Source organism: Aureobasidium namibiae (assembly GCF_000721765.1).
Source record: "Aureobasidium namibiae CBS 147.97 unplaced genomic scaffold scaffold_14, whole genome shotgun sequence".
NCBI classification, from domain to species: domain Eukaryota; kingdom Fungi; phylum Ascomycota; class Dothideomycetes; order Dothideales; family Saccotheciaceae; genus Aureobasidium; species Aureobasidium namibiae.
This window is the reverse complement of record NW_013581195.1, coordinates 395,429-422,389: the sequence shown is the minus strand read 5'-3', so window position 1 is coordinate 422,389 and position 26,961 is coordinate 395,429. Positions and strand designations below refer to the sequence as shown.

Here is a 26,961-nt window from a genome sequence, read left to right as displayed (position 1 = left end):
GAGAAGTCGAATTAATAGTCGTGGTTGTTGGATGGAATTGGCAAGAGGGCAAGGCTGGCGCGGCGGAGAAGTCGCGGAAGGCGCGAATGAGAGTGAGCTTGGGCCATGCAGGTAGGTGGAAGCTCTCCAGAATGCAGCGAGCCTGACACCATCAAGCACCATCATAACGCCCAGACTAGAATCAATCACCTCCCTTCCTCTCATACACACCGCCAACATGCCTGGATTCGACTTCTCGCTGCACAACCGCAACCTTGCTTTGCACGCACAAGGTGTCCCGCTGCCCAAGGCCACCAGCACCGGAACCACCATCGTCGGCTGTCTTTACGATGGCGGCGTCGTCATCGCCGCAGACACAAGAGCAACCAGTGGCCCCATTGTCGCCGACAAGGTAAGGCTGCTTTGATCATCCCAAACAACGCTCTCAGTGCTGACTCTACAATAAACAGAACTGCGAGAAGTTGCACTACATTGCCCCCCAGATCTGGTGCGCCGGCGCTGGTACCGCTGCCGACACCGAGTTCACCACCGCTCTCATCTCATCCAACATCGAACTGCACGCTCTATCCACCGGACGCAAGCCCCGCGTCGCCACCGTCATGACCATGCTCAAGCAACATCTGTTCCGCTACCAAGGTCACATTGGCGCCTACCTGGTCGTAGCCGGCTGCGACCCTACAGGCAGCCATCTCTTCACCGTCCACGCTCACGGCAGCACCGACAAGCTCCCCTATGTCACCATGGGCTCAGGTTCGCTGGCCGCCATGTCCGTCTTCGAGACCCAGTGGAAGTCAGGTCTCAACAAGGACGACGCCATCAAGCTCTGTGCCGACGCCATCCAAGCCGGCATCTGGAACGATCTGGGTTCGGGTTCCAACGTCGACGTCTGTGTCATCACCGCCGAGAAGACGACGCTGCTGAGAAACTACATTACTCCCAACAAGCGCGAGCAGAAGATGAGGAATTACAAGTTCCAGAGGGGCACCACCGCCGTTCTCAACGAGAAGATCATTACTCGCCAGGACATCAGCAAATACGTCACGGTGCACGAGCTCAGCGACAACGATGCTGGCCAGGCCGCAGAGAAGATGGAGGTCGACTCATAGACAACGTGTTATATGCACTGGACCAATGACTTTTTGACATTTTCTGTATTCTAACGGGGACCAACGATCGGGGGCTTTTACTCTTACAAAGCAAGCACAGGCATTTTTCGGGGAGTTTGCAAATTCAAATTCGGTCATAATTTTGTCTTCTTTCAGACGTGTTTTGATATGCTGTCCAAAAAGTCTATGAAGTGGATTGAATATCTATGGGTGGTAGCGATCGGGCCAGGTCCAGCCTGCCATGATCAGGACATTGACTGGGTATCAGATGCTGTCTGCTACAATCAATCGCGCAGTTTTGTATATTCGAAGAAGCTGTTGCGCCACAGGTCTTGTATGCGCAGCAGCGGCGGTATATGGAATCATATCCATCAAAACCATCTTGGTCGGATCAGAGACAGTCCCAATAGTAGTCATAGCCTGCAGAGTATTGTTGGTATGGATGTCATCAAAGATAACACACTCAGACGTCTCGGTGTCCTTTGTCGAAAGACGAGCTGGGAGAGACGTCCGAGTCGCAGAATTGAACGTACCATCGTCGGTTTGTGAGGGCGCTTCAGTCCCTGTTGCTAAGTGCGAATTTATAGACAGAACTGATGTTGACGCTACCGCAGAAGAAGAAGAAGCAGTTGTAGACGCCGATGTTGATGCCGATGCTGGTATTGATGACGATGCTGAAGTCGATGCTGAAGTTGATGCTGACATTGATGTTGAAGTCGAAGTAGAAGAAGGCGGATTGCCTATAGCTGCTGCATTCGTCGTAATTCGGGCACCACCGCTGGTGATCACCACTCCGGTTGCCGCATTGCTGCCAGAACTTGCTGTACAGTTGGAGCTATCGACACTTGTGCGATTGAAGTAGGCTTCCACTGATCGGATCTGAAGAATATTGTCTTGAGCTGGAGGGCCAAACGTCCAGGCCCATCCGTTCGACCACGAGTTCCACATCAGCCAGCCTGCGGCACTTGGAACATTTCTGTTTATTGACATGGTCAACACGCCATCGATGTAGAAATTTGTGCCTGTGGGCAGCCAGTCATAGCGGTATTCGTGGAATGCAGAGGCCATGGTGTCAGGTGCAGGCACAGCATACGTTGTTTCACCATTGCCTGGACGTGTCTGCTGGTTTGTGAAATGGATGTTGTTGGGATCGCCTGTACGGATCTCAATGTCTGTTTCTTGAGTATCGTTCATGTACATGAAGAACCCTGATGTTGATCGTCAGTATCTTGGACTCCCACAGTTTGGAGGCCAGCAACATACCATGAACTGTGCCGTTGACAGGACTGGCTTGTGCAACAGTCCGTACACTAGCATATAGCACATCATCATAACTGGTAACAAGCTGACATGTTTCTAGAGGATCCGAAGTCTGACCACCAGGAACGATCATCTGCATGGGCTGACCAGATCTGAGTACTATGTTACTCGGATTGAAGATATGTGCGTACGGAGCGTAAGGTCCGGGACCAACTTGATAAGTACTGGCGATCAATTCGTCCGGGAGAGTATCCATGGTGGTAAAGTCGAAAGCGAAATGGGAGCTGAAGGCACCAGCGCCCTCGACTTGATAGTGACAGCCATCAAAGGTCCCATTAGAGAAAGTTGCATCTGCAAATATAGCAGCGAAAGCTGTTAAGAAGGCAAGACATAATAAGTTCCTGGCTGGACGCATGGTGTTTGGTCGTCAACAGATGCCCACCATTGTTGTAAGTTGAATTTATCAAAGAACAGGAAGAGAATGCGTAAATCTTTCAAAGACGAGAAAAGAAGGAGAACTGAGATCTGGATCAGACGAGTGTTCGCACTGGAATCAAGACCTGGAACAGATGGTGATATCTATTCCACGGCCGGCAGTTGGGAGGGAGAAAACGGGCGAGGCGTCACCATCGGACGGAACTAGTAGACGTTTTACAGCACATGGGTCAGAGATGGCAACGGCAGAGGCTCAGAGGGTAAACATGTATGGAGCAAGACGGGACATGTTCAGAGATGGTGCTTCGAGAAGGGTGTTGGAAAGAGTCAGGAGTCTGAAGAAAAAATGGTGGCGTCAAGATCGTCTTGGTAGGGCTGCGAGGTTCAGGGTGATGTGCAGAGGAAGTGCTCCAGTGGACAGCAGACTGGCCCGTTACATTGCTCCAAATTGTCACAGATCGAGACAGGAGAACAATCGCTCACCCGAGAAATCTAGAAGCAAATACAGATACCGATAACAGATAGTCGAGGAGCAGGTCGGTGGTTCCCAAGCAAAGGCAGGAGACATGGCGGAAGATGGTCCCCGCATGTCCGAAGACGATGTTCCCGGGGCGTGCCTGCAGGTTCGCAGGGGGGCGGGCACCTTTACGCTAAAAAGGCAACCAAGAGAGAGCTCTGTGACGAAGTGACACGCAACGCAGCTTCCATCTGTAACGCTGTGACGATTGCAAGTCTCTTGCGTAGCATGATATGAACGCCCGCTCTTTTCCTCCAGTCCTCACCCACTGGCACAATGACTAAACCAACCTTCAAGACGTCAGCTCCTCCCTCGCCCGACGAAGCTTCGCAAACACCTGTCGCCAATGCATCGTCATCAGCTCTACCTCTGCCTCCTTCCTTGAACCTGCGTAGTCGCTCCTCGACAAAGACGAGTCCCACTACCGCCGATGGAACTCCTCCTATCCAACCTTCCTTCTCTCGCCGTCGCTCCTCGCTGCTCTCCTTCTCGAGCCTAGACGACACGCGACACTCGGCTGGTGACTTCATCCGTCCATCATTGGGCCTCGACCACCAAGATTCGACTGCTCCCGATGACCTGTCGCACTGGCACAGCTCTCCCTTGGCCTTTGCTTTCCTCCCCGCTCTTGCTGGTCTATTCTTCACCAATGGAAGTGCTTTTGTCACTGACATCCTCCTCCTCGGCTTAGCTGCTTTGTTCCTCAACTGGAGTGTCAGATTACCCTGGTACGTCTTCTCGTACATGGCTTTCTTCTTGGTTATACTGACAAGCTTTAGGGACTGGTATCGCTCCGCCCAGGCTCAGTTTGCTCTGGACGACTTGACCAATTCTCCTGCTGTGTCACAAGACCTGGATGAAGACGACGAACAACACCAACCCACCGAGCAACCGCAAACGACTCAAGAACAGGAAGATGCAGCTGCCAATCTCCGCCAACACGAGCTGCTTGCTTTGATCTCCACCTTCCTGTTTCCTGCCTGCGCTGCTTACCTGCTCCATGTCATCCGTGGTCAGCTCTCCCGTCCCTCTGAAGGCTTGGTCTCGGATTACAACCTGACTATATTCCTTCTCGCCGCCGAGATACGCCCCATCCGCCAATTGATCCGTTTGTTCACACATAGGACCATACACCTGCAGCGTATTGTTCGTGGTAACGGCGACTCTTCGGTGTTGAGCAAGAAGGACAAGGCCATCACGGAGCTTGCATCTCGCCTGGTCGTCCTAGAGGACAAGTTCGGCGATCAACTGTCGTCTCCGGGCGTCTCGATTCTCCAGAAGGACGAAGTCACCGCCCTCTCCAGCGATATCAGGAAGCGTTTTGAACCTCGTCTTGATGCCTTGGAGCGTGCTGTGAGAAGATACGAGAAGCGAGCCACTACTTTGACTCTACTCACTGAGCAAAGATTGCAATTCTTGGAAAACCGTTTGCAAGACGCGCTAAGCTTGGCTGCTGTCGCTGCTCAGTCTTCGAATAAGCCTGGCATTGTTGCTACAATTCTGTCCACTCTGGCAAAGACACTAGCAGTGCCTCTAGAGTTGGTCTGGTTCGTTTTTGTATGGCCCCTGAAGGTCACAGAGTCCGTGCTTAAGAAAGCTGGTGTCTTGGTCCTGGGCCCAGCACATCCTCCGCCTCGTCGCGGTGACTCTAAAAGATCTAAAGTAAGGTCGGAAAAGAAGAAGGATGACTCATATTTTCAGCGGCACTATTGATTGCATAGCTCACTCGCGTTGTGGCGCATCGCATTGGCATGGTTGCTCATATCCTATTCACGAATTTATGACCTACTCGTATCGGCAAGTATGTAGATCTGCAAACTGTTCTTGTCGGTACGTAACACGTGCTATTCTGTTCCATTGTAGCTGGCCTCCTCATTGGCGCAATGTTCGAGGCGATAGTCCTCATTGACTGGATGCTCTGCAATGTTAAACTGAGAATTTCGTTGAGAGGACGACCCTGACTGCGTATCTTGCTTCCTCCCATACCTCGTCAGAGCTGTCCCAGACACAGAGGAATTGATTGCCGACAGCAGTACGCTTCGTACAAGTCTGTGGCAGTTGGACTTATGCTGATAGAACCACCGAGGACACTATAGGTCACTTAGGGAGAAGAAGCATCGAGACAGCAAAGAGTGAAGCTTTAGCATTACACTTCGTCACCACAAACTGAATTCGAATTTACAAGATCGTGGTCATCTCCCGTATGTCAAACAGCAACTTGCATGCTTCTCTTGCGAAGAGCCAAAGCGACATTCTTGCTCAGAAAAGACACAATGATCTCCAGATCCGAGCTGGATGTAACGAGAGCCTATCACACTTTGATGTCTCGTCGATAGTATCCTGTTTCTCAAAACCACTGTGCATTACTACAGCCACTCATATTACATAGCTTTGCACATGGATGGAAACGGACAGCACCGAGAGGGAACGCTGAATTCTCATACGGTAGAAAACATAAGGAGTACCAAATCACAATCACAATCATAAAGGGCATTATCAGATAGACAACTGTCGGCCTAGCATCCACCGCCTCCTCCTCCACAGCCACCGCCACCGCCTCCACCACAACCTCCTCCTCCTCCGCCACAAGCAGCACCTCCTCCTGTTGTTCCTATTCCTCCACACGCTGCACCCATGGCACCACCAGCACATGATCCGCCAGCTGCAGCAGCCGCACCACATGTCCCTGCACAACAATTGCCTACCGCACCCGCACCTACCGCCATACATCCAGGATTGACAGGGTAGACCGCTGGTGTATACGGCATTATTCCATAGTAGGGAGCATACATCGGGATGTACACAGGATGACCATACGCATCAGAGTAGTAGTAGTCGTCTCTCCTGGGACGAGGATTGCCCTTTTTATCAGCACGCTCACAGGCCTTGTCATATGCTTTTTCGAGCTCGGCAAGGCGCTTCGCGACCCCTTCGTCGTATGCCTTGTCGCCGGTTGGTCTTACGGCATTGTGAGTAGATATGTGGACGGACTTCTTGGGATCAGAAGGTACAGAGTGGAGGTTGTCGGCCGCGGTGGCGTTGCTGGTACGGAACAGACGTGATGCGGTCGATGTGTGTGACTCGCGCACTGCTTCGCAGTACCAGCATGTACACTCCGAGTATGGCTCTCCATACAACTTTTGATATATCTTGCTGGTCTCGGCAAAGGCATCTGTGAGTCTGGCCTCCACCACCTTGTCATCATGGTCGATGAAGGTTTTGCTTTGGGCGACGGTGTGTTGAAGGTATTTCGATGGACTGAGTTGGTGTGTATGCCATGCTAGATCAACGTCGAGCGTGGGTACGGCCATCACGTTGTACCTGGCGATGATGGCGATGAATCGCGAATACTTGCGTATCAGACGCGGTATAGTGCTCGAGAGACCAGGCGAATGTAACCAATCGATCTCGGCCATCTTGCTCACGAAAGAGCCTTGACGTATCACAGCACCGACGAGATCGACAGCAAAGGGCGACGAGTTTTCCCAATACCTTGACATCATTCGACGAAGAGCCAATGCCTCGTCTGGGAATAGTTTGGAGCTGCCTTTGTAGTGTTTCGCTTGCTTGACCAGTTCTGTAACGGAGAGATACTCCTCGATGACTTCGCGGACACTGGACATCTGCATGTCGGAGCCCTTGAGATCGAGGATCCGTCTGCCCAGTCCCATTTTCATCAGCTTGCTCGGGAATATGGAGAAAGACCAGCTGCCAATGTCCGAGGCTTTGCCAACTTTGGTCGGTAGCCCGTTTTTGCTCAGAATATTTCCTGGTAACACCGCATCACGTTCGATGAGATTCACCAAGTCCTTGCGGAGCTTCCCTACACAGAGGTAGTCGTGCGTAATTTCGGACATGCATTCTTGACAAGTCAAGGTGAAACCCTTGTCGGCGTATCCGTGACAGGCACTGAGCAGAGATTGGACGTCTCCAAGGACAGAGGCACCGCTGGATGATTGAGACACCTCGGCATAATTAGTCCAAGGTGCAGTGTTTCGTGAACCACAGACGTGGCAATCTACATTCGCGCTGTGCAGACCATCTAGGTTGTCCCAGCCGAGCCCAGTCTGCTCTGTGAAGCTGACCATCACGTGCTTGGTCACTTCGTAGTGATGAGTCGAAGGATCGATGTGATTGGCGACCGCCTGTAATGGAAACGGTGTATGCCACAAGCGCATCCGACCCTCACGTAGACAGTCTTCCAGGTATGCTCTCGGGTTGAGGGTGTATGCATGCCAGACCATCAGCACATCAATGGGGGGTAGATTCTCAGTATCGAAAGAAAATGGTTTAGCCGTCTCAGTGTCCACGCGGTCGGCCAATATCTGTCCTTTCGTCTTGATGGCTTGAGCAAGGGTATAGCAATCAGAACTCGGCTCCAGGCTGTATCTCCACCTTGAGAAACGCTCGACCGCCCGGGAGACGTAGACTTGCCATCTCTTTTCTGCGAGGAGAGTAATGATTTCGTTGTTTTTGTCCTTGTGAGGGCCGGCACACGATGCTCCATGATCCAGCTCATCGACGAGATTACAAGATATGCCAAAGAGACCGTTGGTACTGGCAATGTCCTGCCTCAAACGGTAGAAACATTCAAGCAACTTCAGATGTGCTACACAATCCTCCGGACTGGGTAAATCTGGACTTTGCTGCACACTACTGCTGGCTACCAGCGGAGGGTAGTGTGCATGTTGTTCCTGTCGACTGGCTTGCTCATAAGTGGGAGGAGGCGGCGATGGGCTCTTCTGGACAGGCTCGATAGTGACTGCAGCCTCTTTCTGCTTATCGGTGTCTTTGGCTCTGGAAAACGCTCTTGTAAGTCGTCCCATGGTGACTTATTTGTGATTTGTGATCGGTGTTACGTGTTTGTGATATGATGCATCTAAGGTTGGGGAGATGCCCAGATATACACAAGTTGCTGTTGGTTGTGAAAGACCCCGCCCTTCTCATTTCAGGCAGGTCGAAGGATTCTGTGGTGGTTGCCACATGACTCGGCTCGAACACTTGCTCACCCTATCACAAGTCTGTCTTCCAGAACCCATAGAGGCGGCTGTGTTCGAGGTGGACTTGGCGGAATAGATAATGTGCATCGATATGACTCTGCTGGGTGTTAAGCAGCCTTCGATTGTTTTTCTAGCGTGCCTTTGATGAGGCTTGGACTGTTCAAGCATCCGGCTAGGCCCGACGTCACCCATGTCTTGAGGCTGAGCCTCGGATCGCCTAGAAGTCACAGCCTGCCGCGAGGGATTCAGGCATCTTTTGCTCAATCACTTCGAACAGCAGCGGCCGTATGGTGTTGCGGCGCAGTCCCGACATTGTTGTCATTGATGGAAGAATCGAGGAGGCTGCGTCGAAGCGCCATCTGAGAGGGGTCTTCAGCCCGCCGGGACCGAGTCCGCCAGCAAGCAGAACGGAGCTGCCTTATTTTTCGGCCCATATCAACTTGACTGCCTGAAACAGATCAAAGACAACTCAGGGAGCGGGCAGGAGTATAAGCGATACAGAATGTTCAAATCATGGACTCGATCAGCCACTAGAAGTCGTTTCGGGACGATGTCGAGTTGGGCAGCGTCAAGGTCACATCAATACGGCAGTCTGCCTTCAGTCTGCCTTGTTCGACTACAAAGCGATTTGTTCTGGCTGCATGACCATATGCTCCCCCTTCGCTCGCCATCTCTCCCAGTGTGATTCAGTCTCGCAGAAGTCCACCTCTGCCCGTGTTCTCTGCTTCGAACGTGGAAGCCAAAGATGCCCTTCTTACACTTGCCAGTGCTGCTGGCAACAAAGATAAAGATTGCGAGGTTCGCCGACATTCACAGTTAGGTCTGCATCAGAATCTAGAGTGTTCACTACGCCGATAAGGTTTGTCAAAACCCTATTCGCAGACGAATTGACCTTTGTGATGTAGGTTCAGCGATTGTATATCAGTCGAACAGTAGCAGATTCAAGCGTATGGAAATGGAGTTGCACACAATTCTTGATCATTTCTTTCTCCTATCGACAACGATATGAGATCTCGGACTATTGCCATGAGGGGTCTCGCATTGATTAATAATCGTAACGTCTTTGGTATACAGGGTGCAAGTGACTTCATGGCGGTGGGCGTTGGTCGTCGAAGATTCGGAGAGTGCTGTTGGTAATGGAGACTGCTGCATGGCGCCTCTATACTCTGACGGCGACTTAAAGGGCCTTGCCCATGAACTTTCTCTTGGTGAAACTCAACCACCACTGCCAGACTTGACTTAGCATTGCTACTTGTGTGCGGCAGGTTGTGTATTCTCACCTTGCTAGGAGCATCGCCGTCTGCGTATATCCTGTTCAACAGTCTGTTGGCCAACTCTTGTCTCATTTGACTGATGTACTGTCTCAAGACCTCTGCTTCTTGTCTATCCCGCGGAGGCTCGAAGGCCTGGTTTAGAGGGAATGTAGCGTCGCCAGGAATGGCAAAGTTTGTGTCGAGAGCGAGGTTCATGACGGCCTTTTCGGCGTCTCTCCTAGCCATCTGAGGCTTGATCTTCTGAATGACTTCGCTGACGAACAGGATACCGTATATGAGAACGCGGTCGGCGGGGCCTTTGACTTCAAAGTTGCGGAAGAAGGTGTTGGCACGGAATAGGGCCAGGGTCTCGTCCAGCGGGTCGTAGCTTTCGTGTGAGGCGTCAATGTTGAGTTCTGTTACATCGCCGGAAAGGGCGGGAAGTTGCATAGCGGGACCACGAGTTCTGGTACGGAGGGGCAACAAGGCAAAGTTGCCGATGACTTGTTGATTGGGTTCATCGAGGAAGACCGAGTGGTATGCCTGCCCAGCTAGCTGTCAGCAGGGGGTTGCAGGTGTTGTGTGTCATTGTGGCTCGTACAGGCATGGTGGAATGTGGATAACAGCAGTGAAGCTGTCGGATCGCAAGAGGAGTACGGTTGGGCGAGGAAGATGAATCAAATAGCTAGAGAGAACGATCAATCGCTCGACCTGGATGGATGCGCGTCGCAACCCGCGCCTACGTATGATGTTGTCGGTGGAGCTTGGCGCCCGCTACCTGCCAAGAGGCAGGACTCCCGGCCGCCGAACGCGGGGTGCTGTTGGGCTGGTCGAAAAAATATCCTCCATCGTGACTCCTTCGCGACAGCGAGCTTCCGAGATCGCTGAAATCTTGCATATCGCGTGTCAAATCCTGTCAATCTAGACGGTCTTCTCGCGGCTCTCTTTCTTTGTTTATATCAGGTTGTCAAGAATCCTTGACAGCCAGCTCTGTTCAACATGTCCTTCTCAATCAGTAGGGAGCATTGCTCATTTCTGCCCCACGGTCAAGGCTAATTTTCCACAGAGGTGCCGTGTTCTTCGGCCAACATTGGTATTGCTTACCAATTGCCTCTTGTATCTCTGCTCGTCCATTGACTTCTTGACCAGGCCCCGGTTTTGATGTTATCGGTCTGGCCCTTTCCGTCTGGCTCGAGCTACGCGTTACTGTAGACTCCTCCAAGAAGTCTTCCGAGCACCAGTCCAACTGCAACATCACCTACGAAGGCCTTGGCAAGGACAGTGTCGACCTTGTTGCTGACCGCAATTTGATCACTCAGACTGCTCTCTACGTTCTGCGATGCCACAACCAGCACGCCTTCCCTTCCGAGACTCATGTGCACATTATCAACCCCATTCCTCTGGGCCGTGGTCTCGGTTCTTCTGGAGCTGCCGTTGTCGCTGGTGTCATGCTTGGTAGTGAAGTTGGCGGTCTCAACTTGACCAAGGACCGTATGCTTGACTTCTGTTTGATGATCGAGAGACATCCCGACAATGTTGCTGCTGCTTTATTCGGTGGTTTCGTTGGCTCATACCTCAAGGATCTGGACCAGGAGGACATGAAGCGCAAGGAGATTCCCCTGAGTGAGGTCCTCCCCGCCCCTGCTGGTGGTGTTGACACTGGACTCACGCCTCCTATTCCCCCGATCAACATTGGCAAGCACATCAAGTTCAACTGGGCTCCTGAAATCAAGTGCATTGCTATCATTCCCGATTTTGAGGTCTCGACCGCCAAAGCTCGTTCCGTCCTCCCCACCGAGTTCCCCAAGGCAGACGTCATCTCTAACCTGCAGAGAATCGCTCTTTTGACCACCGCTCTTGGTCAGAGTCCTCCTAACGCTGACATGATCTACGACGGCATGCAGGACAAGATCCACCAACCTTACAGAAAGACTCTCATTCCCGGCTTGACCGAGATTCTGAAGTCCGTCACTCCCACATCTCAGCCCGGCCTTCTCGGAATCTGCTTGTCTGGCGCTGGTCCTACTATCTTGGCTCTAGCCACTCACAACTTCGAGCAAATCGCCAACCACCTTCTCGGCGAGTTCAAGAAGGAGAACATCAACTGTGAATGGAAGCTCTTGGAGCCCGCCTACGATGGCGCCGTCTGCACCAGAGATGTCGAAAAGCCCCAGGCTATGACCTACGCTGATGCTGGTGTGTCCATCGATGCTGGTAACGATCTGGTCGTCGCCATCAAGAAGGCTGTCAAGTCTACTCGCAGACCTGGTGCCGATGCCGAGATCGGTGGTTTCGGCGGTGCACTCGATCTCCAAGCTGCTGGTTACGACGAGGCTCCCATCATGATCCAGGCTATCGACGGTATCGGTACCAAGCTGAAGGTTGCCTTTGCCATGGACAAGTTCGACACTGTCGGTATTGATCTTGTTGCTATGAACGTCAACGACTTGGTTGTGCAAGGCGCCGAGCCTTTGACTTTCCTGGATTACTACGCTTGCAGCAAGCTGGAGATCAAGGAGGCTGTCTCATTCATCGAGGGTGTTGCGGCTGGTTGCCGTGAATCAGGATGCGCTCTCGTTGGTGGAGAGACTGCTGAGATGCCTGGCATGTATCAAGGTAACGAGTTCGATGCTGGTGGTTGCGCTACTGGTGCTCTCAAGCGTGGTCGCACCATTCTGCCTGATATGGCATCTATGGTCGAGGGCGATATCCTGCTGGGTCTTGCTAGCGATGGCGTGCACTCCAACGGTTTCTCTCTCGTCAGAAAGGTCGTTGAGCGTAAAGGACTTTCATACCACGACAAGGCTCCTTGGGCTCCCAACACTACCGTTGGTGCCAGCTTGTTGACTCCCACTCGCATCTACGTCAAGCCTCTATTGAAGGCAGTCGAGAAGGACCTGCTCAAGGGTATGGCACATATCACTGGTGGTGGTCTCTATGACAACATCCCCAGAATGTTGCCCAAGACTCTTGCTGCTGAGGTCGATGTCGCTGCATGGTCTGTTCCTCCGGTGCTCAAGTGGCTCAAGGAGGCCGGTAACGTCGAGTCCCGCGAGTTCGCCCGCACATGGAACACTGGTCTTGGCATGGTCATCGTTGTGAGCAAGGAGAACGCCGCAGAGGCCCAAAAGGTCCTGGAAGAGGCAGGTGAGAGAGTCTCCGTCATCGGAAAGCTCTTCAAGAGAGGCGAGGACGAGGTCGTCCTTAAGAACCTTGAGGCATGGAATTGAGGACGTTCCACAAAACCAGACACAAGGGGACGTGAAAATGCACCGGACGAATTTAGCATACGGCCATGGTCGGCCGCATATGCCACGATATAGGCGTTATACAAAACTCAAGGGTTGGCTGAGGGAGGAATAGATATGCAATTGTGAATTTACTACATCTTTCAAGTTACTGATCACACCAATGTCCATCTGAAGGTACCATGTTTGCTTCGGGCTCAACGATCTATCTGTTGGTAAGTCCCTCAGAAGTCGAAGTTCGACAACAAGACTGTAGAGCGGCAGCAAGGCTGCGCTGCGCGAACGTCGAACGCTCCTTCTGGCCAGACGTGTTGACGTCAAATTCGATGATCGGAAGGAGGTCCGCTGACCATTTCTTTCCAACTTCCATCTCTATCTCTCGCACACGAACCTTTTCGCATCAAGCATCTGATGCAACCAGCATCGTACCATCTCTGGACTTTGCCCTTTCTATACAATTTCTGTAGTTGCATGATGCCTCGACATGACACCAACACTTGACGACTGAGGAAGAGCAATTGACTCCGAGGCGAACCATGGGATGAATAAGCTTACCTTGACGGCGCATTCAGGTACGCCAGGTACGCTTCAATCCCTACACATACGTTCAGGGGTAGCTACCAATGGTCAGTCAAACGATTGACTCATCACCATCAAAGCTTGAGCTTCACCGCTGCCCCACGTCTCCAGGCTCCAAATATACTCATCTCGACCACAAATTCACGCTGCAGAGTGGAGAGAATGCGCCGTTATTTTTCACATTCGGATGGCGACCAGCCATTATGATGCTGAGGCAAAAGCTTGGGTGGTAAAAAATGGAACTTTCAGAAGAAGAGAGTTGTCTACTTATAGGCTCTACTTGAACCCGGATGAGTTGGATCCTTGACATCTCATTCTCTTACCAAATTTTCTGTCGCTCGCTTAATCTTCCGTTCATATGCACTCGTTCAAGCTCCCTCTTGTCTTTTTGGCTGGTCTGGTGACTGCACAGGACCACCTTGGTGTCTTTGGCGCAGATGGAGTCTCAGTAGGCTATCACGCTGATGCTTCCAGTAAAGTAGCACCTCCAACCGACTCAGACAAGACGACTCCCGACGTCAGTCACACTTCTCAAAGTCTGCCTCTACATATGCCTCCTGACGAGGTTCACTATCCTGCTCAGTTCACGGCTGAGGCCATCGCCATGCAACCCGCCGTGGTCTCAGCACCCACAGGAAACCCTTCTACTGATCAATCCGGAGTTGGAACTTCTGCCTCTGGTACTGCTCCACGCGCTGATGGTAGATGTGGGACTAGGTTCAACAATGCCGTCTGTGATCCTAACGGCATGTATGGTGGCTGCTGCTCGTAAGGTTTTATAGCCCTGGCGCATATACAATGCTAAGCAATTGGTCAGCTCTTATGGATACTGCGGTAGCACTGAAGAGCACTGTAAACCTCAATCCACATCGTCCAAGATTCCCGATGTCAGCGTCGAAGAAAAACCTGAATATGACATTGGTGGTCAACCAGGAGCAGACACAGCACATCCGATGGGCTTCTGGATACTCAACAGGAACGACGTGACGCACCACATCAGTGCCGATTGGCCAGACAAAGACCGCGGCGAATACGGTGCTCACGCGTATCTTCAGTTCTCTACAGCTACAGTAGGACCTGGTGAGAACCTCTGGATTCCCACACTGCCTCACACTAGCCCAAAGCTGTACGTAGGCGTCTCTCCAAATGAGAGGACACCTGAGGTTGGGTCCAACCGAAACCATGACACCCTCATCGAAGCGACCTTCTATGGAGGCTACGATCACCTCTACTATGACATCGATCTTGAGCGTGGCTTCTCTTCTCCCGTCTGGTGTCATGGACAAGGCGAGCCATGGTCAAGCGGTCAGGGCTGTGTCGCAGATTTGCTTGCCGTATGTCCCCAGAAAGACCAGCACCACAACCCCGTCACCAATGTGTACGACCAATGCCGAGGATCGGACGAAAATCTTCAACTACGCTATCAGCACTGTCCCAAGAGTTACATCGTGTGGAACGATGACTGGAACACCAATACTACATCTCAACAGGATGGTAAGATGACACTTGCTTATATAACTTTCCACTGTGAGCCATCACTAACTTTCCCGCAGTGCTCATGTGCACCATTGTTAGTACACCGTCTTCCAGCAAGCTCCAAATCGCCCAGATGGCTGAAGCTGAGAGGAAGGAGGCAGCTGGTTTCAAGCCAAACGCTGTCTTGCCTAGACGTGCTCTACCTCATGTTCACTCCAAGCACGAGCGTCTCTCTGGACACGCTTAGCCGACTGGTCATCTTTGACCACATTTACATTGATTCGAAAGGGAAACTATCGTTTGCCGTGCACATGCGAAGTCGTAATGCTGAAATGTTGGAAATGTTGGGTGAGAGAAAAGACTAGTAGATACTCTGATTCCGTAATTTTTAATCTCTAATCATAGAACGTAGCAATGGAAAGTCGTTCTGTTTTGCACCTTCTCGCATCCATTGATGAACTCATAACGACTCAACAATTACGGTCTTTGACTCAAGAAGTTTGGATCTAAAATTTTCGCTCTCATAAGGCACAGAAAGTGCAGAAAGTTTCTGTAATGACACTTGAGGTGCTCACGGGAACGCAGAATAGCAAATTGAAAGCTATGGTATTTGTTACACTACAATCACCAAAGTAGAGAAGCATGTTTTAGCCATCTGAAAAGCAAAAGAAGCCGCCACATCATTACCATCATCCATTACGCCCTTCTCCAGAGCTTGTTCATCAGAATCAAGAAACCTGTACAAACTGTCCGATACCAGGAACACCGTCCACAACCACATAGACCACATACGGACCAGGTGGCGCCACATTAGCGTTCGGTGGCATGGTCACAGTGAGGGTCTGCTGTGTAGCTCCCACCTTCCAACCACTGTTGTCCAGGAACAACATACGATGGCTCATGTGTACTGAGTGCGTCACAAAGCCACCATGATACAGTGACACCTTGACACTCTTCGCACCAGCAGGGACGGTGAACTCAATGTTGAAGGTTTGAGAGTTTGCCTGCAAGGCCTTGGATGATAGAGTGATGTCTGTGGGGCGTTTGTTCGCATTGTCACCGGCAAGGTATGGTGGCGTGTAGATTTCGACTCTGAACTCTGTGACGTAAGGGTCTGCGGTTGTGGGCTGGAGGATGGGCTGCTCGACTGGATTTGAGCCGGCGACCATCAGAGTGCCGTCGAGGAGCAGCAGAGCCACGGAGTGGTAGAGACGAGGGATCGTGGATGAGGCGCCAGTGGTGAAGCGTTGACCGAGTGGCTTTGCCGGGTCGTAGATCAAGGCCTCAAAGGTTGGATCGCGGGCAAGGCCGAAGCCTTGAGCGCCTTCGTTGCCTCCATTGACGAAGACGACGGTACCGTCGGGGAGTAGCGTACCTTCTACCATACCGCGGCCTTGGGGCATCGAGTCCATCTCCCACTTTGGTGTCGTCGAGAGTGGTTGGATGCGACCGCAGCTAGGGTCGGTGGGAGAAGTAATGTCTTGGTATGCGCCACCACCACAGATGATGATATCGGGGTTCCAGTCATATGCGGAAGATAAGGGAAGAAGGACAGAGCCACCGGTGTTGGGATAAGTACGGTAGTCACCAGGAAGGTCTGCAAAGGTCCGCAGCGTAGTGTTCGTGTCAACATTGAAGAGTTCGGATGATTTGGAGACGAAGATGAAGAGCGAGCCATCCTTCAGCTGGTGCATAAACGGGTACATGTAGTAAGGCTGATTTTTGACCAGGATCTCCATTGGGATGGAGACGCCAGATGATTTACCAACCTTGTCCAGAATCTCATATGTTGGGTTGTTGTTGGCCGGCACAGTAGGATCAAGACCGTTCAGAGATCCAGACGCAACAAAGAGTCTACCATCAGGGAGTGTTTGTACCGATGGATACCATCGCTTAGTGCTGAGTTTGTTACCCGGTTCGCTCCAGTCTTGTCCGTCCAAGGAAGCATCAGAAGGCGAACGAGTCAGGTAACGAATGGAGTCAAATCCATCTCCTACAGTGGGGTCGATGAAGTCGAGGGGAGCATTGCCGCCCAGGGAGATGAATTGGCCATTGGCAAGGAAAGAACCACCAGCACAGAAAGCGTTTGTCTTGTAGGCCAGAGGGGTGTACTTGTTGGTAGCAGGGTCGTACTCAGTTGAGTATGCGTATTGACCATTGGGAAGCTTAATCTGTGTGTAGTTTTCAACTTTGTCAAGGAAGACGACCTTGCCATTGGGAAGAAGACCAGCATGCATAGCAGGTGCACCAGAGTCACCGACGATATTGAAGGATCCAGGATTAGCATTGACTGGCGCAGGGCTAGGTCCAGGAGCTGCAACAACGGCACCGTTCAAGCAAGGTCCACTTTGACACCCATCACCGCAATGAGCAGTGCTGTTTCCGCAATATCCATACATGCTGGTAATAAACGTTAGCTGGTTTAGATACACTGGTATCCGTGAAAAACTTACGAGCAGCAGCTACCTTGAGCCCAATCACCACAGATGGTGTTTTCGTAAGTAGCACCACAAGTTCCATCCTTCGTGACTGTACCCGTCGAGACACTGCCAGCCGAGGAAGATGCAGCCGATATGACGGGCTCGCCAGTCGTACTCGAAGGAGCCGCCGAGTCAACTCTAGAGGAAGCGATTGATGACACGACCGAAGGCGTTGGAACAGCGCTCGTTGATGACACCGCACTCTTGCAGCCAGAGATACACCCATTGGCGACCGAGCAGTGGCTATCAGTGTTGCCGCAGTATCCGTAAGATCTGGTATATATATGTCAGCTTGAGGGTTGGGGGCATAATAATGTTCTGCTTACGAGCAACAGCCACCATATGCGCCATTGGGATCACACAATGCGTTACTGAATTGAGGGCCACACCTGCCGTCACCACGAGGAGCAGCACCAGAAGCAGAAGGTGCAGCTCTGACAACTGTTGAAGTCGGGATAGGAGATTTCGCGACCGCTGAACTTGCAGTGCAGCCAGACGAGCAGCCAGTTCCACAATGTGCTGGAGTATTACCACACCAACCTATAGCTTGTTAGACAGAACACAACAGCGGTATAAAGGCATGGAGGCTGACCATAAGAAGAACAGCATGTTCCTTTGTATGCTGTGCCGTTGGGATCACACAGCAAATTGCCATTGTTCGGACCACATTTGCCATCTTGTGAGTATTTGGGCGCTGTGGCCTTGTGCTTGAAGACGTGATCGAGGAAGTCAAAGATGTCTCTCTTGCCGTGATCCTGGAAGGACATTGGCCACGTGTGTTTTGCAACAGTGCATCTATCATTCTTAGTATAATCCTCTGATAGCGTGGACTCGCAACATACGTGTTGTCCTGTTGACAGAACTGTCCTTTCAAACATCCGCTGAATTGTAGGTTCGTGCTGTCACATGTCGGTTGGACTTTTGGGAAATAGATGTTGGCGAGTGCTGCGCTAGCGCTAAGGCCGAGTAACAGAACTGATTGCTTCATAGCTGCTTGGGATTGATAGGGCCAGGCGCAATCAGACCTGCTGTATTGGAGTCTCGGTTGGCGAGAAAAACCGATGGTTCGGCTCGCGGGCTGTTGTTGAGTGACAATGGGCTATTCGAAAAGAGCGAGACACTGTACAATGGGCAAGTCTCAGAAGCGAGTGACAACAAGAGCGAGCGAAAGAAGAGTCACGAAACGAATGGTGACTTGAAAGACAAGCGGTAAGGAAGGAGCGACAAAAAGAGAAGGCGGTAGTTACTGTTTAAATTTCAAAGCGTTCTCTCTGGCCACAGCGAAAACAGCCCACTACCTGAGACTCGACAAGGACGCCACACCTGCAGCATACGTGCGGATCCATCTTCTAGTCTTCCAAACTTAGCAGCAAGGTAGACCCTCGAGCCGGTCGCTCGCAGCATGCTAGTTGGTTCGATCAATGGCGGGACCAAGTGCCAATGCGGCTCTGGCGATCTTTTGTCTCGACACCTTGGCTGCCGCTATCCGCTCTTGCTGCCACTGTAGCACGTCAAAATAGTGCTCCTTCCTCTCGGAAGATTTAGAGGAGCGGTATGCGACGGTGATGCCCACGAGACCAACACTCGCGCGTGCTTCGTGGCCGCATTGTTCTATTGTCTCTGTGCATCACCACATGGTCAACTGATCCCTTGCAGCAGACATGAGGGGAGTGGCGCTGGAAATTCACCGTGGTTACACGAATCGCCCTCTGTTTCAAACCATTCGCTGGGGAGTTTCAAAGGCGCGTAAAAGATGCTTGGTCAAAGCTTGTCGGTGTGCTATTGGTGTTTGGACTTGCAGCGACATGCAGAGTGGGAAATGACCTTTTGGACAGCCCTCTCAGGTTGGTTGGTTATACGAGAGATAACCGGTCTCTTCTCTTCCTTTGGTCGAGGAGAGAGGTCGCATTGAGAGAAGTCACGGTCAACCGAGAAGGGGTCAGGGTTGGTCTTTTTCGCGGAGAAACGAAGGCAATGACGACACGGCAACGACATTCGCTCTCCCCTCTCATGCCTCAGGAAGTCATGCCGCACACTCAGTAAGTGGTAATATTTCAGTGCATTTTCCAAAGTAAACATGTCTTCATATCCTCGATGAGAATCATTCCAACCCTTTGACGTATCGAGACCACCACCTATCGAGCCCATTGGATTAGTCAACGCCGCTCCTGGTCTCGAGATTACCCAGTACAATCAAAACCGACGACTGGAGATAAAACAAAAAATCGCAACAACTGGCATCTTACAATCTCGAATCTTACCTATCCATCACCGGGTTATATTGAACATCACAATCGCACATAACGACAGTTCCAAAACGGCCATCGTCCAAAAATCCAACAACCATGGAACACGACTACTTCTCCTCCAACCCCCGACCAAAAGTCCTCCAGAAGCACTCCACCCTGGCCCGCGAATTTATCTCCCGCCATGCCTCCGACTCCCGCCGCGTCGTCCTCGTAACCTCCGGCGGCACAACTGTACCCCTAGAAAACCAAATGGTGCGTTTCGTCGACAACTTCTCCGCCGGCACCCGCGGCGCAACATCCGCAGAATATTTCTTGGATCACGACTACGCTGTAATCTTCTTGCATCGACAATTTTCACTATTGCCGTATAGTAGACATTACTCACACAATGTGAATTGCTTTTTGGACTTTATGGATGAGGGCGCAGAGGGCAAAGTTGTGGTGGGTGAGGAGTATCAGGATGAGATGGTCGGGGTGTTGAGGAAGTATACAGAGGCGAGGAAGCAAGGGAAATTGCTTTCTATTCCTTTCGTCACGGTGAACGATTACTTGTGGGAGTTGAGGGAGATTGCCATTTTGATGCAGCCGTTGGGCGGGAATGCTTTGTTCTATCTCGCGGCTGCTGTGAGCGACTTTTTCATCCCTAGCGATTTGATGGTGGAGCATAAAATCCAGTCCTCGGAGGACTTCAACAAGGAAAATCAGAACAGTGCTGATGGGACAAAGGCACCAGCTGCGCGTATCGAAGGTCAACGTTTGGTCATTGGTCTGGAGCCAGTGCCCAAGTTCCTAAAGACACTGGTGGACGGATGGGCCCCCGAAGGTATGATTGTCAGTTTCAAGCTCGAGACCGATCCAGCCATTCTGGTCAAAAAGGCCGAGTACGCACTCAACAAATACTCACATCATCTGGTTATTGGAAATTTGTTGTCGACTCGCAAGTGGGAAGTTGTGTTCGTCTCTGGATCGGGAGGCCAACAGTGGATCCGCGTGCCCAGGAGCAAACGCACCCCCAGCATTTCCGGCAAGGTCGAGCATGTGGGTTTGGCTTCTGGGGGCGATGCCGAGAAAGACGCAGAAGCAGTGACAGGACAACCTGCAGTCGAGATCGAGTCTCTGATCATCCCAGAGGTCGCAAAGATGCACGCGGCACACATGTCTAGAAGAAACTCGAAGTAGAGAGAAAAAGTCTGTTGTATAGATATTCCAATATCGTATGATACCCTTCATGTCTCTAGGCTCTCGTTGGATTCGTTAAAGAATAATACGCCACTGTGCAGTGCGATGGCGCATCTTAGCACCAAACAGGCTGAGAGGGATAGCAAAAAGCAGTATTCCAACGGCAATGGCCGCTTGCTCGCCAAAGCACTCTGCATATCCGACCTTGTATACCCAAGGCGTGATGGCATACAAGAAACCAAACGCCGCAACATTCTTCAATCCGTTGATCAACAACAGCGCATCAGGAGCGATAGGAAGATACTGTATGGGGAAAATATTAGCCGAGATCAAGAAAAGGGGTGACAGTATGACTTACACAATCCGATATATAAGTCATCGTAATGCAAGGAATGGTCGTCAGTCCCGTCGCAACCATCCCATACCCAAAGAACAGACTAGCCCAATGCAATGTATCCTGCACACCATAACCAAACGCCAAGCACCCAGCCGGTACCATCACAGCCGGAAAGACAAGCAACGTTAGTCTCGATTCTGGGTGGAAAACGCCTCCATTCTTTCTTGCGTGCCAGTCAGAGTACCAGTCCACCAGCGGCCCTCCAACGAGTGCACCACAGATGTTTCCTAGAAAACCAGGGATGTTGATGAGACCATTGACGGCAGGAGACCAAGAGTAGGGCGGTGCTTGGAGGACAAAGGAGTTGAGGATGTTGATACCGACTACCCATGCGAGTGCGAAAGCTGTTGCTAGAGTGGAGAAGATGACCTCGGGGTATACAATTAGTGGCCATGGACGTAGGAAAAGTTCAAACAGAGAGAGGTCCTTCGGCAACGGCGACCACAACTTCAGTTGCTGAGCCCATGGCTTCCTGGGAACGGTGTCCATGGGTGTCGTGTCTGAGGTGTCAGACGAACGATGTACGGGCTGCTGGTCTGGATTCGAAATCGTCTTCTCAAGTGTGTTTGCGTCACTGGCCGTTCTCGAAGGTGTAAGTGGTTCAGCCAGCCCGTGACCTGCACGGTCGTATCGGGTTTCAGGACATAGGAAGACAACGACCAGGAAGTTAATTCCGACGAGAATAGCTGCGATAATCTTGTGCCAACGCTGAAAGACAGTTAGCTGAGATCGTCGGGTCGAAATGCGAGAACTTCACTCACCCAGCTGAGGCCTTGAACAACAAAGCCACAGATCAAAGGCTAATAAAAGAAAAGTCAGCTTCGACTACCTCCATACAGAGTGCGAGAACTTACACCCAGAGTGTTGCCAGCTGAGATAGAGTTGACATACCAGCTCATCTTCCCAGCACGCTCATGCAAAAAGTACAGATCATTCACCATCGATGCAGCCACAGCTTCAGATGCACTGCCTCCAAAGGCGCCAACGATGTTTGACCAGAGCAGACTCTCGAACTTTTGTGCAGTGGCGCCCCAGATATAGCAAACACAGAGCAAAAGGGTAGTGAAGACGAAGATAGGACGCTTGCCGTAGTAATTTGCAAGAGGGACCCAGAGGAAGTTCTTTGAGCAGATTAGTATACATCTCTAGATGACGCGGGCACACGTTTCGACGTACAAAGACACCAAATACAAGAACAGGCCAGAGAAGCAGCTCGCTAGTCTGATGTTGTGACTTTCCAAACTCTAGACTCAAGATGTAGAAAGCTGGAGCCAGACCGCCGATGGCATAGTTGGACAGGAATGCGAAAGCGCATACGCTGCCGAAAGCGACATGTTTCCGCCACAGTGGCCATCGCAGAGGATCATTGGGATCGGTCGGCGAAGGGGCAGGGTATAGAATAACAGCCGTATCTTTATCGTTGTGCAAACGGACATTCCCCTCCGAGTCATCGAGCTCTCTCAACGAATGAAGACGCATAATTGCGATATCTTAGAATCCGTGAGAGATCCAAGATGCCAACCAGGCCGGGATAGAGGAAGTTGCAGAAGACGAAGTTGAGGTCGTGACAGGCTGATCGTCCAGGGAAATCCGGAGCATGGCGGTCGCCTCTTATATCACTCTCAATTGGCTTTTTTGATACTGTGTTACTCAAGAGCAAAGAACGAGGCGGCTCGGAGATGAGTGGATGTTTTGAGCAAAGATATATTCGGAATCTGGAAGTAAGCAATGTGGAAACACAACGACCTGCAGTGACACCGTTGAGGAGCACGAGTATCGAGATGTCGATGATGCATGGGAAACATTCTACTGTTGAGCAAAACAAATGTAGGCAATGCTTTGATGCTGACCCGGGTCGTGGAGAGCCGAAGTTGGATTTTGTTCAGCGGCGCAGATCCGCGCTCTGTCTTGACATCGCACAGAATTTGGATTCGGCCCGCTACGGAGAATAGTTGAAATAGCTGGAGATCAACGATTGTTAATCCGGGTCGGCCAAGATCGACAGGAGGATATGTGCGATGCTAAGATATAAGCAGCGTTTGCATTCACCACGATGTTTGTGCTTCGCAGGCGTCAACCAAGCTCGCGGTGCAACATTGCTTGATCAATGGTTTCTCGACATCAAGCAGAAGGATGAAAATGAAGTCTGGCTTACATTTCTAAATCTCTCGTCGTCCCCGTCCTCTAGGCAAGATCGATACAAAACGCTTGTCCTGCCTAGGGTTCCTTCTCCTGCCCAATCTTGAGCTCATGAGGTACTCCAGATGACATGGATCGCCAAAATAAAGAAACAAGAACGCCTCAAACAATCCATCCAGATGTTTGTTTCCTCATCATGACAAGTAAGAAAGAAATGGACATGTTCAATACTCATGATTTCTAATCCTTGACCTTCGCTTGCCTCTTCGCGGTTCCAATGTGAGTGTTATGCACCTAGTGGTTTAGTCAGTCTTGGTGGTTTCGATTTGGATAGAGCAAGGAACAAACCTTGGTAGCAAACTTCAAGCTGGTCAAGGTCTCAGACAAATGAGCCTGCAGAGGGCTGACCATAACAAACATCAATGTCTTGCTGTTTCCGCCCAGCGAATATTGCAAGAGATAGGTCAACTGTGAATGTGTTAGACTGGTAAGCAAGCATGTCTGCTTCGTCCAACTTACTTTGCTGTTACGATACGGGATGTGTTTCGCATCCTTCCCTGATCCTAGAGCACCAATAACATCTCCCAAACAGCTCAAACTCTTGTTGATGTTCTGTGTCTCCTTCAGACGATCGCCTGAAACTTGACTGTGGGCAAGACGTTCACTACCTGCCAGATCGACGAGGTTAAGTGTACCCTCAGAACGTTCTCCTGTCGTCGAGTTCTCTCCGATAAGTCTGAGGATAAAGACCGAGTGACTTCGTGATGAGCGCGAATTAGCCTGGGTGGCGGCAACCCGTCTGTTGCGGTTGGCTTGGTCCAAGATAGCGTTGACGCGTGAAGGTGAGTCTAGGTCGACTGTCGTCACATCCGTAATCGTGGTCTTCAGCTTGACCGGATCTTGACGAATCTCATGCTTTTTGTTGTTCCAATCCTCTGCCTTGCCGAGGAGATCGTTTACAGTCTCGTTGTATACCTCGACGAAACTTCCCTCCATGGAGTATGTCCAACCCTTATCCTCCAAGCTCTTGGCTGTTTCGTAAATTTGGGTCACGGCGCTTGGAATCATGCCATCAGCAGAAGACATGGTGTATGTCTTTCCTGAACCGGTTTGGCCATAGCAGAAAATGCAAACGTTATATCCGTCGAGCGCGCTCTGGACGAGCTGGCTAATCTCATCGAAGATTTCGCTGTTTTGTGAAGACGGTCCAAACACTCTGTCGAAAGAGAAGTTGTTGTTGGCCTTGGTCACAGTACCCATGGCACTTTTTTGATCCGGACCCTGCACAACGACCTCCTTGCTGTCTGTATCGGCGTCGGGGAAAGCGAGCTCTGCTTTTTTGGTCTCCTCGTCGCCCAGTGTTGGTCGTACTCGACAGAAAACTCGAATGTTTCCCTTGAGCTCTTGAACTTGATTGTGTAGTTTTCTTCTCAGGGTTTCCTCCTGGCGCAGCTTCTCTTTCGCCTCAATAGCCACAGCCTGGGCATCCAGCATTTGTTGATTGAGGTCCTGGAAGGCGTTTGACTGCGCTTGGTTGTCGGATTCGAGGAAGTCAATCTTCGCCTTCATAGCGCGCATCGAGGTTTCGAGGGTGAGAGTGTTCGTCGAGGCTTCGGTCAACTTTTCCTTCAAGTTGGTGTTTAGTGCATTTGATGACTCCAGGTTGGCCTTGATTTCGTTCAACTCTGAGCGCAAGCTCTGCAGCTCTCGATCTTTTTGCGTGACATCGTTGTCTGCTGTCAGCTTTTGCATGCTGAACTGTGTAGTGAGCTCCTGCACCTCGCGCAATCTACGGCTTCTCTCTTCGTCAAGCTCCGCCCTGAGTTCTCGTTCTTTCTCAGCCAGCTCTTCCCTTCGTGTTTTGTTTGCTCTGTCGGCATCTTCCTGGGCATCCTTTCTGACCCGATCAAGTTCGTCCTTTGCTTCGCGCTGGAACCGTTCGAGCTCCTTGCGATGATCGTCTTTGATGTCCTCGATTTCGTTGCGGTTCTTCCTTCGCAGATCGTCAATCTCAAAAGAATGCGATCGTCGAATGTCGTCGAGCTGCAAATTTGCCGAAGACAGTTTTACCTTGGTCTCGGTGAGTTCGGTGGTCAGAGTTTGGTTGGCGGTCGATAGTTGCAGGCGAGCCTGCTCCAGTTCAGATACTGTACAGCATGAGGTTAGCTAGTCCGAGGGTGCGAGGATCGAAGTTGGCGAGACGTACAGCGTGTTTTGTATAGGGATATGCCCTCTTCCATGCCAGTCTTCTCTGTGGCAGCGGAATCGAGTTGTGACTTGAGTTGGGAATAGAGGGTCTCCATGTCTTCGAGGCGACCTTTGGTATCCCATGCTGGAGCAGGAGTGTTAGAATTGCGATTCAAATATACGATCTTGCCCGGGGAAGCATTGTGAACGGAATACTTGGTGTAGGGGGTCTTAAAGATGTGCAAGTCTGGTTCCAGCGGACACGGAGTCTTTGGAGCAGGCTTGAGCTTGGGTATTTGCGAAGGAGTCTTTGGGCACAAAGGCTCGTCTTGCTGTGTTGAAGAGCAAGAGGCAGAGCGAGAGTCCGAGTTGTTGGAACTCAAGCTCATGTTGCGAGATGCTGTGGCAAGAGATGTATTGCGATCTGTCGAGAAAGCGAACTTCTTCGGGAACGGCTTGCAAGGGGAGGGGGAGGCTTCAGCAGATGGAACACGCGACAAGACCGAAGCATAGGATGCAGTCTTGTCGCGGAGTCGCGGGTGATGGAGAACGAGGGCAGTGGATTCAACAATGGGAGGTAGCATACCCTTGCGCTTGTTTGGAAGAATGCTTGACGAAGATAGATCTTCATCGTCATCTTGGTCGTCGTGTACGACGGATGTAGGGCGAGCGGCTAGAGCGCTACGGGAGCCAGTTCGAGGAAGAGCGGAATTGGTTCGATGGGTAGCGGCGGCGGATACTGGACGGATGGACGAGGTCGTGTGGGTTCCCGAGGTCTTGCGTGCGTTTAGGTTGTTGGTCGTGTTGGAGCGTTTCATAACGCGGGAGGTGTTGTTGGTGTTGCGAGCAGGAGGTTCGCCAGCGCGTTCGGCCAAAGTCTTTCTCTTAGGGGCGGGCTCGGGTACTGCGACAGATGAGCGGTCAATAAGAGTCTTGTCGGGTGCGGTAACCAAGACTTACAGGCTGAGCCTTTGTGCTTGAGCAGGTTGGCCGGAGGCGGGATTGCGCGCGCATTGTTGTCAGAGGCCGACATGTCAGTCAGGCCCGCAGTCGCCGGGATGCGACTTGGGGGCCGCAGCCCTGATGCGCGAACCGGCTGTGGTGTTCATATCAGAGATGGTGCCGAGGGTGTCGGTGGAAGAGCACGTACGCCATTTTCAGTGTTGGGGACCATGGTTGATCTCGTTCAATGCTTGTATCATCCGCACATGGCACTTGTCGGGGAAGGATACCGTTGAGTGGTGGGGCCTCTATGTGTCGTGGTCGTTGTCGCTGTTAGAAATGGCAGTCGCAAGGCTCGGGCTGGCTGGCTGGCTGGCTGTTTCCCCAGGGCAGCATCAACAAACACTCCTGCTGCTTTCCTAAAAGAATTTAGGTTGTCTCCAGCCAATCGGAGGCGCGACTCGATGCCGCCGACCGGAGTCCAATCTTCACATGCCAAAACAGCCTTCACGTC

At 51.5% G+C, this 26,961-nt stretch overlaps 11 protein-coding genes across 11 annotated transcripts; 5 read left to right on the top strand and 6 right to left on the bottom strand.

Moving 5' to 3' along the window:
* Positions 1-217: 217 nt before the first annotated feature.
* M436DRAFT_65805 (N-terminal nucleophile aminohydrolase) lies at positions 218-1,106 on the top strand (the record flags this gene model as incomplete). Its single annotated transcript, XM_013569781.1, has 2 exons — positions 218-391; positions 450-1,106. 2 exons carry the CDS (start codon positions 218-220, stop codon positions 1,104-1,106), a joined length of 831 nt encoding a protein of 276 aa, XP_013425235.1.
* A 556-nt stretch (positions 1,107-1,662) lies between these two features.
* M436DRAFT_83965 (concanavalin A-like lectin/glucanase) lies at positions 1,663-2,781 on the bottom strand (the record flags this gene model as incomplete). Its single annotated transcript, XM_013569860.1, has 3 exons — positions 1,663-1,923; positions 1,977-2,314; positions 2,370-2,781. 3 exons carry the CDS (start codon positions 2,779-2,781, stop codon positions 1,663-1,665), a joined length of 1,011 nt encoding a protein of 336 aa, XP_013425314.1.
* A 945-nt stretch (positions 2,782-3,726) lies between these two features.
* M436DRAFT_16617 (uncharacterized protein) lies at positions 3,727-4,908 on the top strand (the record flags this gene model as incomplete). Its single annotated transcript, XM_013569588.1, has 2 exons — positions 3,727-4,046; positions 4,098-4,908. Coding segments are annotated over 2 exons (1,131 nt in total), but the record flags the coding sequence as incomplete, so codon positions are not given.
* A 926-nt stretch (positions 4,909-5,834) lies between these two features.
* Positions 5,835-8,144, bottom strand: M436DRAFT_52453 (uncharacterized protein; the record flags this gene model as incomplete). Its single annotated transcript, XM_013569727.1, has 2 exons — positions 5,835-7,246; positions 7,358-8,144. The coding sequence occupies 2 exons, from the start codon at positions 8,142-8,144 to the stop codon at positions 5,835-5,837; spliced, it is 2,199 nt and encodes a 732-aa protein (XP_013425181.1).
* A 1,351-nt stretch (positions 8,145-9,495) lies between these two features.
* On the bottom strand, positions 9,496-10,178 carry M436DRAFT_83962 (ARP2/3 complex subunit Arc18; the record flags this gene model as incomplete). The annotated part of the gene is made up of 3 exons (XM_013569859.1): positions 9,496-9,543; positions 9,599-10,114; positions 10,173-10,178. The coding sequence occupies 3 exons, from the start codon at positions 10,176-10,178 to the stop codon at positions 9,496-9,498; spliced, it is 570 nt and encodes a 189-aa protein (XP_013425313.1).
* A 392-nt stretch (positions 10,179-10,570) lies between these two features.
* M436DRAFT_83961 (phosphoribosylformylglycinamidine cyclo-ligase-like protein) lies at positions 10,571-12,801 on the top strand (the record flags this gene model as incomplete). The annotated part of the gene is made up of 3 exons (XM_013569858.1): positions 10,571-10,586; positions 10,638-10,664; positions 10,721-12,801. 3 exons carry the CDS (start codon positions 10,571-10,573, stop codon positions 12,799-12,801), a joined length of 2,124 nt encoding a protein of 707 aa, XP_013425312.1.
* A 200-nt stretch (positions 12,802-13,001) lies between these two features.
* Positions 13,002-15,121, top strand: M436DRAFT_83960 (uncharacterized protein; the record flags this gene model as incomplete). Its single annotated transcript, XM_013569857.1, has 4 exons — positions 13,002-13,034; positions 13,811-14,166; positions 14,216-14,892; positions 14,952-15,121. The coding sequence occupies 4 exons, from the start codon at positions 13,002-13,004 to the stop codon at positions 15,119-15,121; spliced, it is 1,236 nt and encodes a 411-aa protein (XP_013425311.1).
* A 481-nt stretch (positions 15,122-15,602) lies between these two features.
* Positions 15,603-18,121, bottom strand: M436DRAFT_52481 (DUF1929-domain-containing protein; the record flags this gene model as incomplete). The annotated part of the gene is made up of 4 exons (XM_013569733.1): positions 15,603-17,274; positions 17,328-17,627; positions 17,681-17,900; positions 17,947-18,121. 4 exons carry the CDS (start codon positions 18,119-18,121, stop codon positions 15,603-15,605), a joined length of 2,367 nt encoding a protein of 788 aa, XP_013425187.1.
* Positions 18,122-19,699: 1,578 nt separating this feature from the next.
* Positions 19,700-20,782, top strand: M436DRAFT_51855 (DFP-domain-containing protein; the record flags this gene model as incomplete). The annotated part of the gene is made up of 1 exon (XM_013569623.1): positions 19,700-20,782. One exon carries the CDS (start codon positions 19,700-19,702, stop codon positions 20,780-20,782), a length of 1,083 nt encoding a protein of 360 aa, XP_013425077.1.
* Positions 20,783-20,857: 75 nt separating this feature from the next.
* M436DRAFT_83957 (MFS general substrate transporter) lies at positions 20,858-22,658 on the bottom strand (the record flags this gene model as incomplete). Its single annotated transcript, XM_013569856.1, has 5 exons — positions 20,858-21,085; positions 21,141-21,887; positions 21,941-21,979; positions 22,034-22,300; positions 22,356-22,658. The coding sequence occupies 5 exons, from the start codon at positions 22,656-22,658 to the stop codon at positions 20,858-20,860; spliced, it is 1,584 nt and encodes a 527-aa protein (XP_013425310.1).
* A 900-nt stretch (positions 22,659-23,558) lies between these two features.
* Positions 23,559-26,679, bottom strand: M436DRAFT_74716 (kinesin-like protein klpA; the record flags this gene model as incomplete). The annotated part of the gene is made up of 7 exons (XM_013569855.1): positions 23,559-23,612; positions 23,667-23,786; positions 23,838-25,465; positions 25,525-25,650; positions 26,092-26,409; positions 26,466-26,601; positions 26,656-26,679. The coding sequence occupies 7 exons, from the start codon at positions 26,677-26,679 to the stop codon at positions 23,559-23,561; spliced, it is 2,406 nt and encodes an 801-aa protein (XP_013425309.1).
* Between the last annotated feature and the right edge of the window lie 282 nt (positions 26,680-26,961).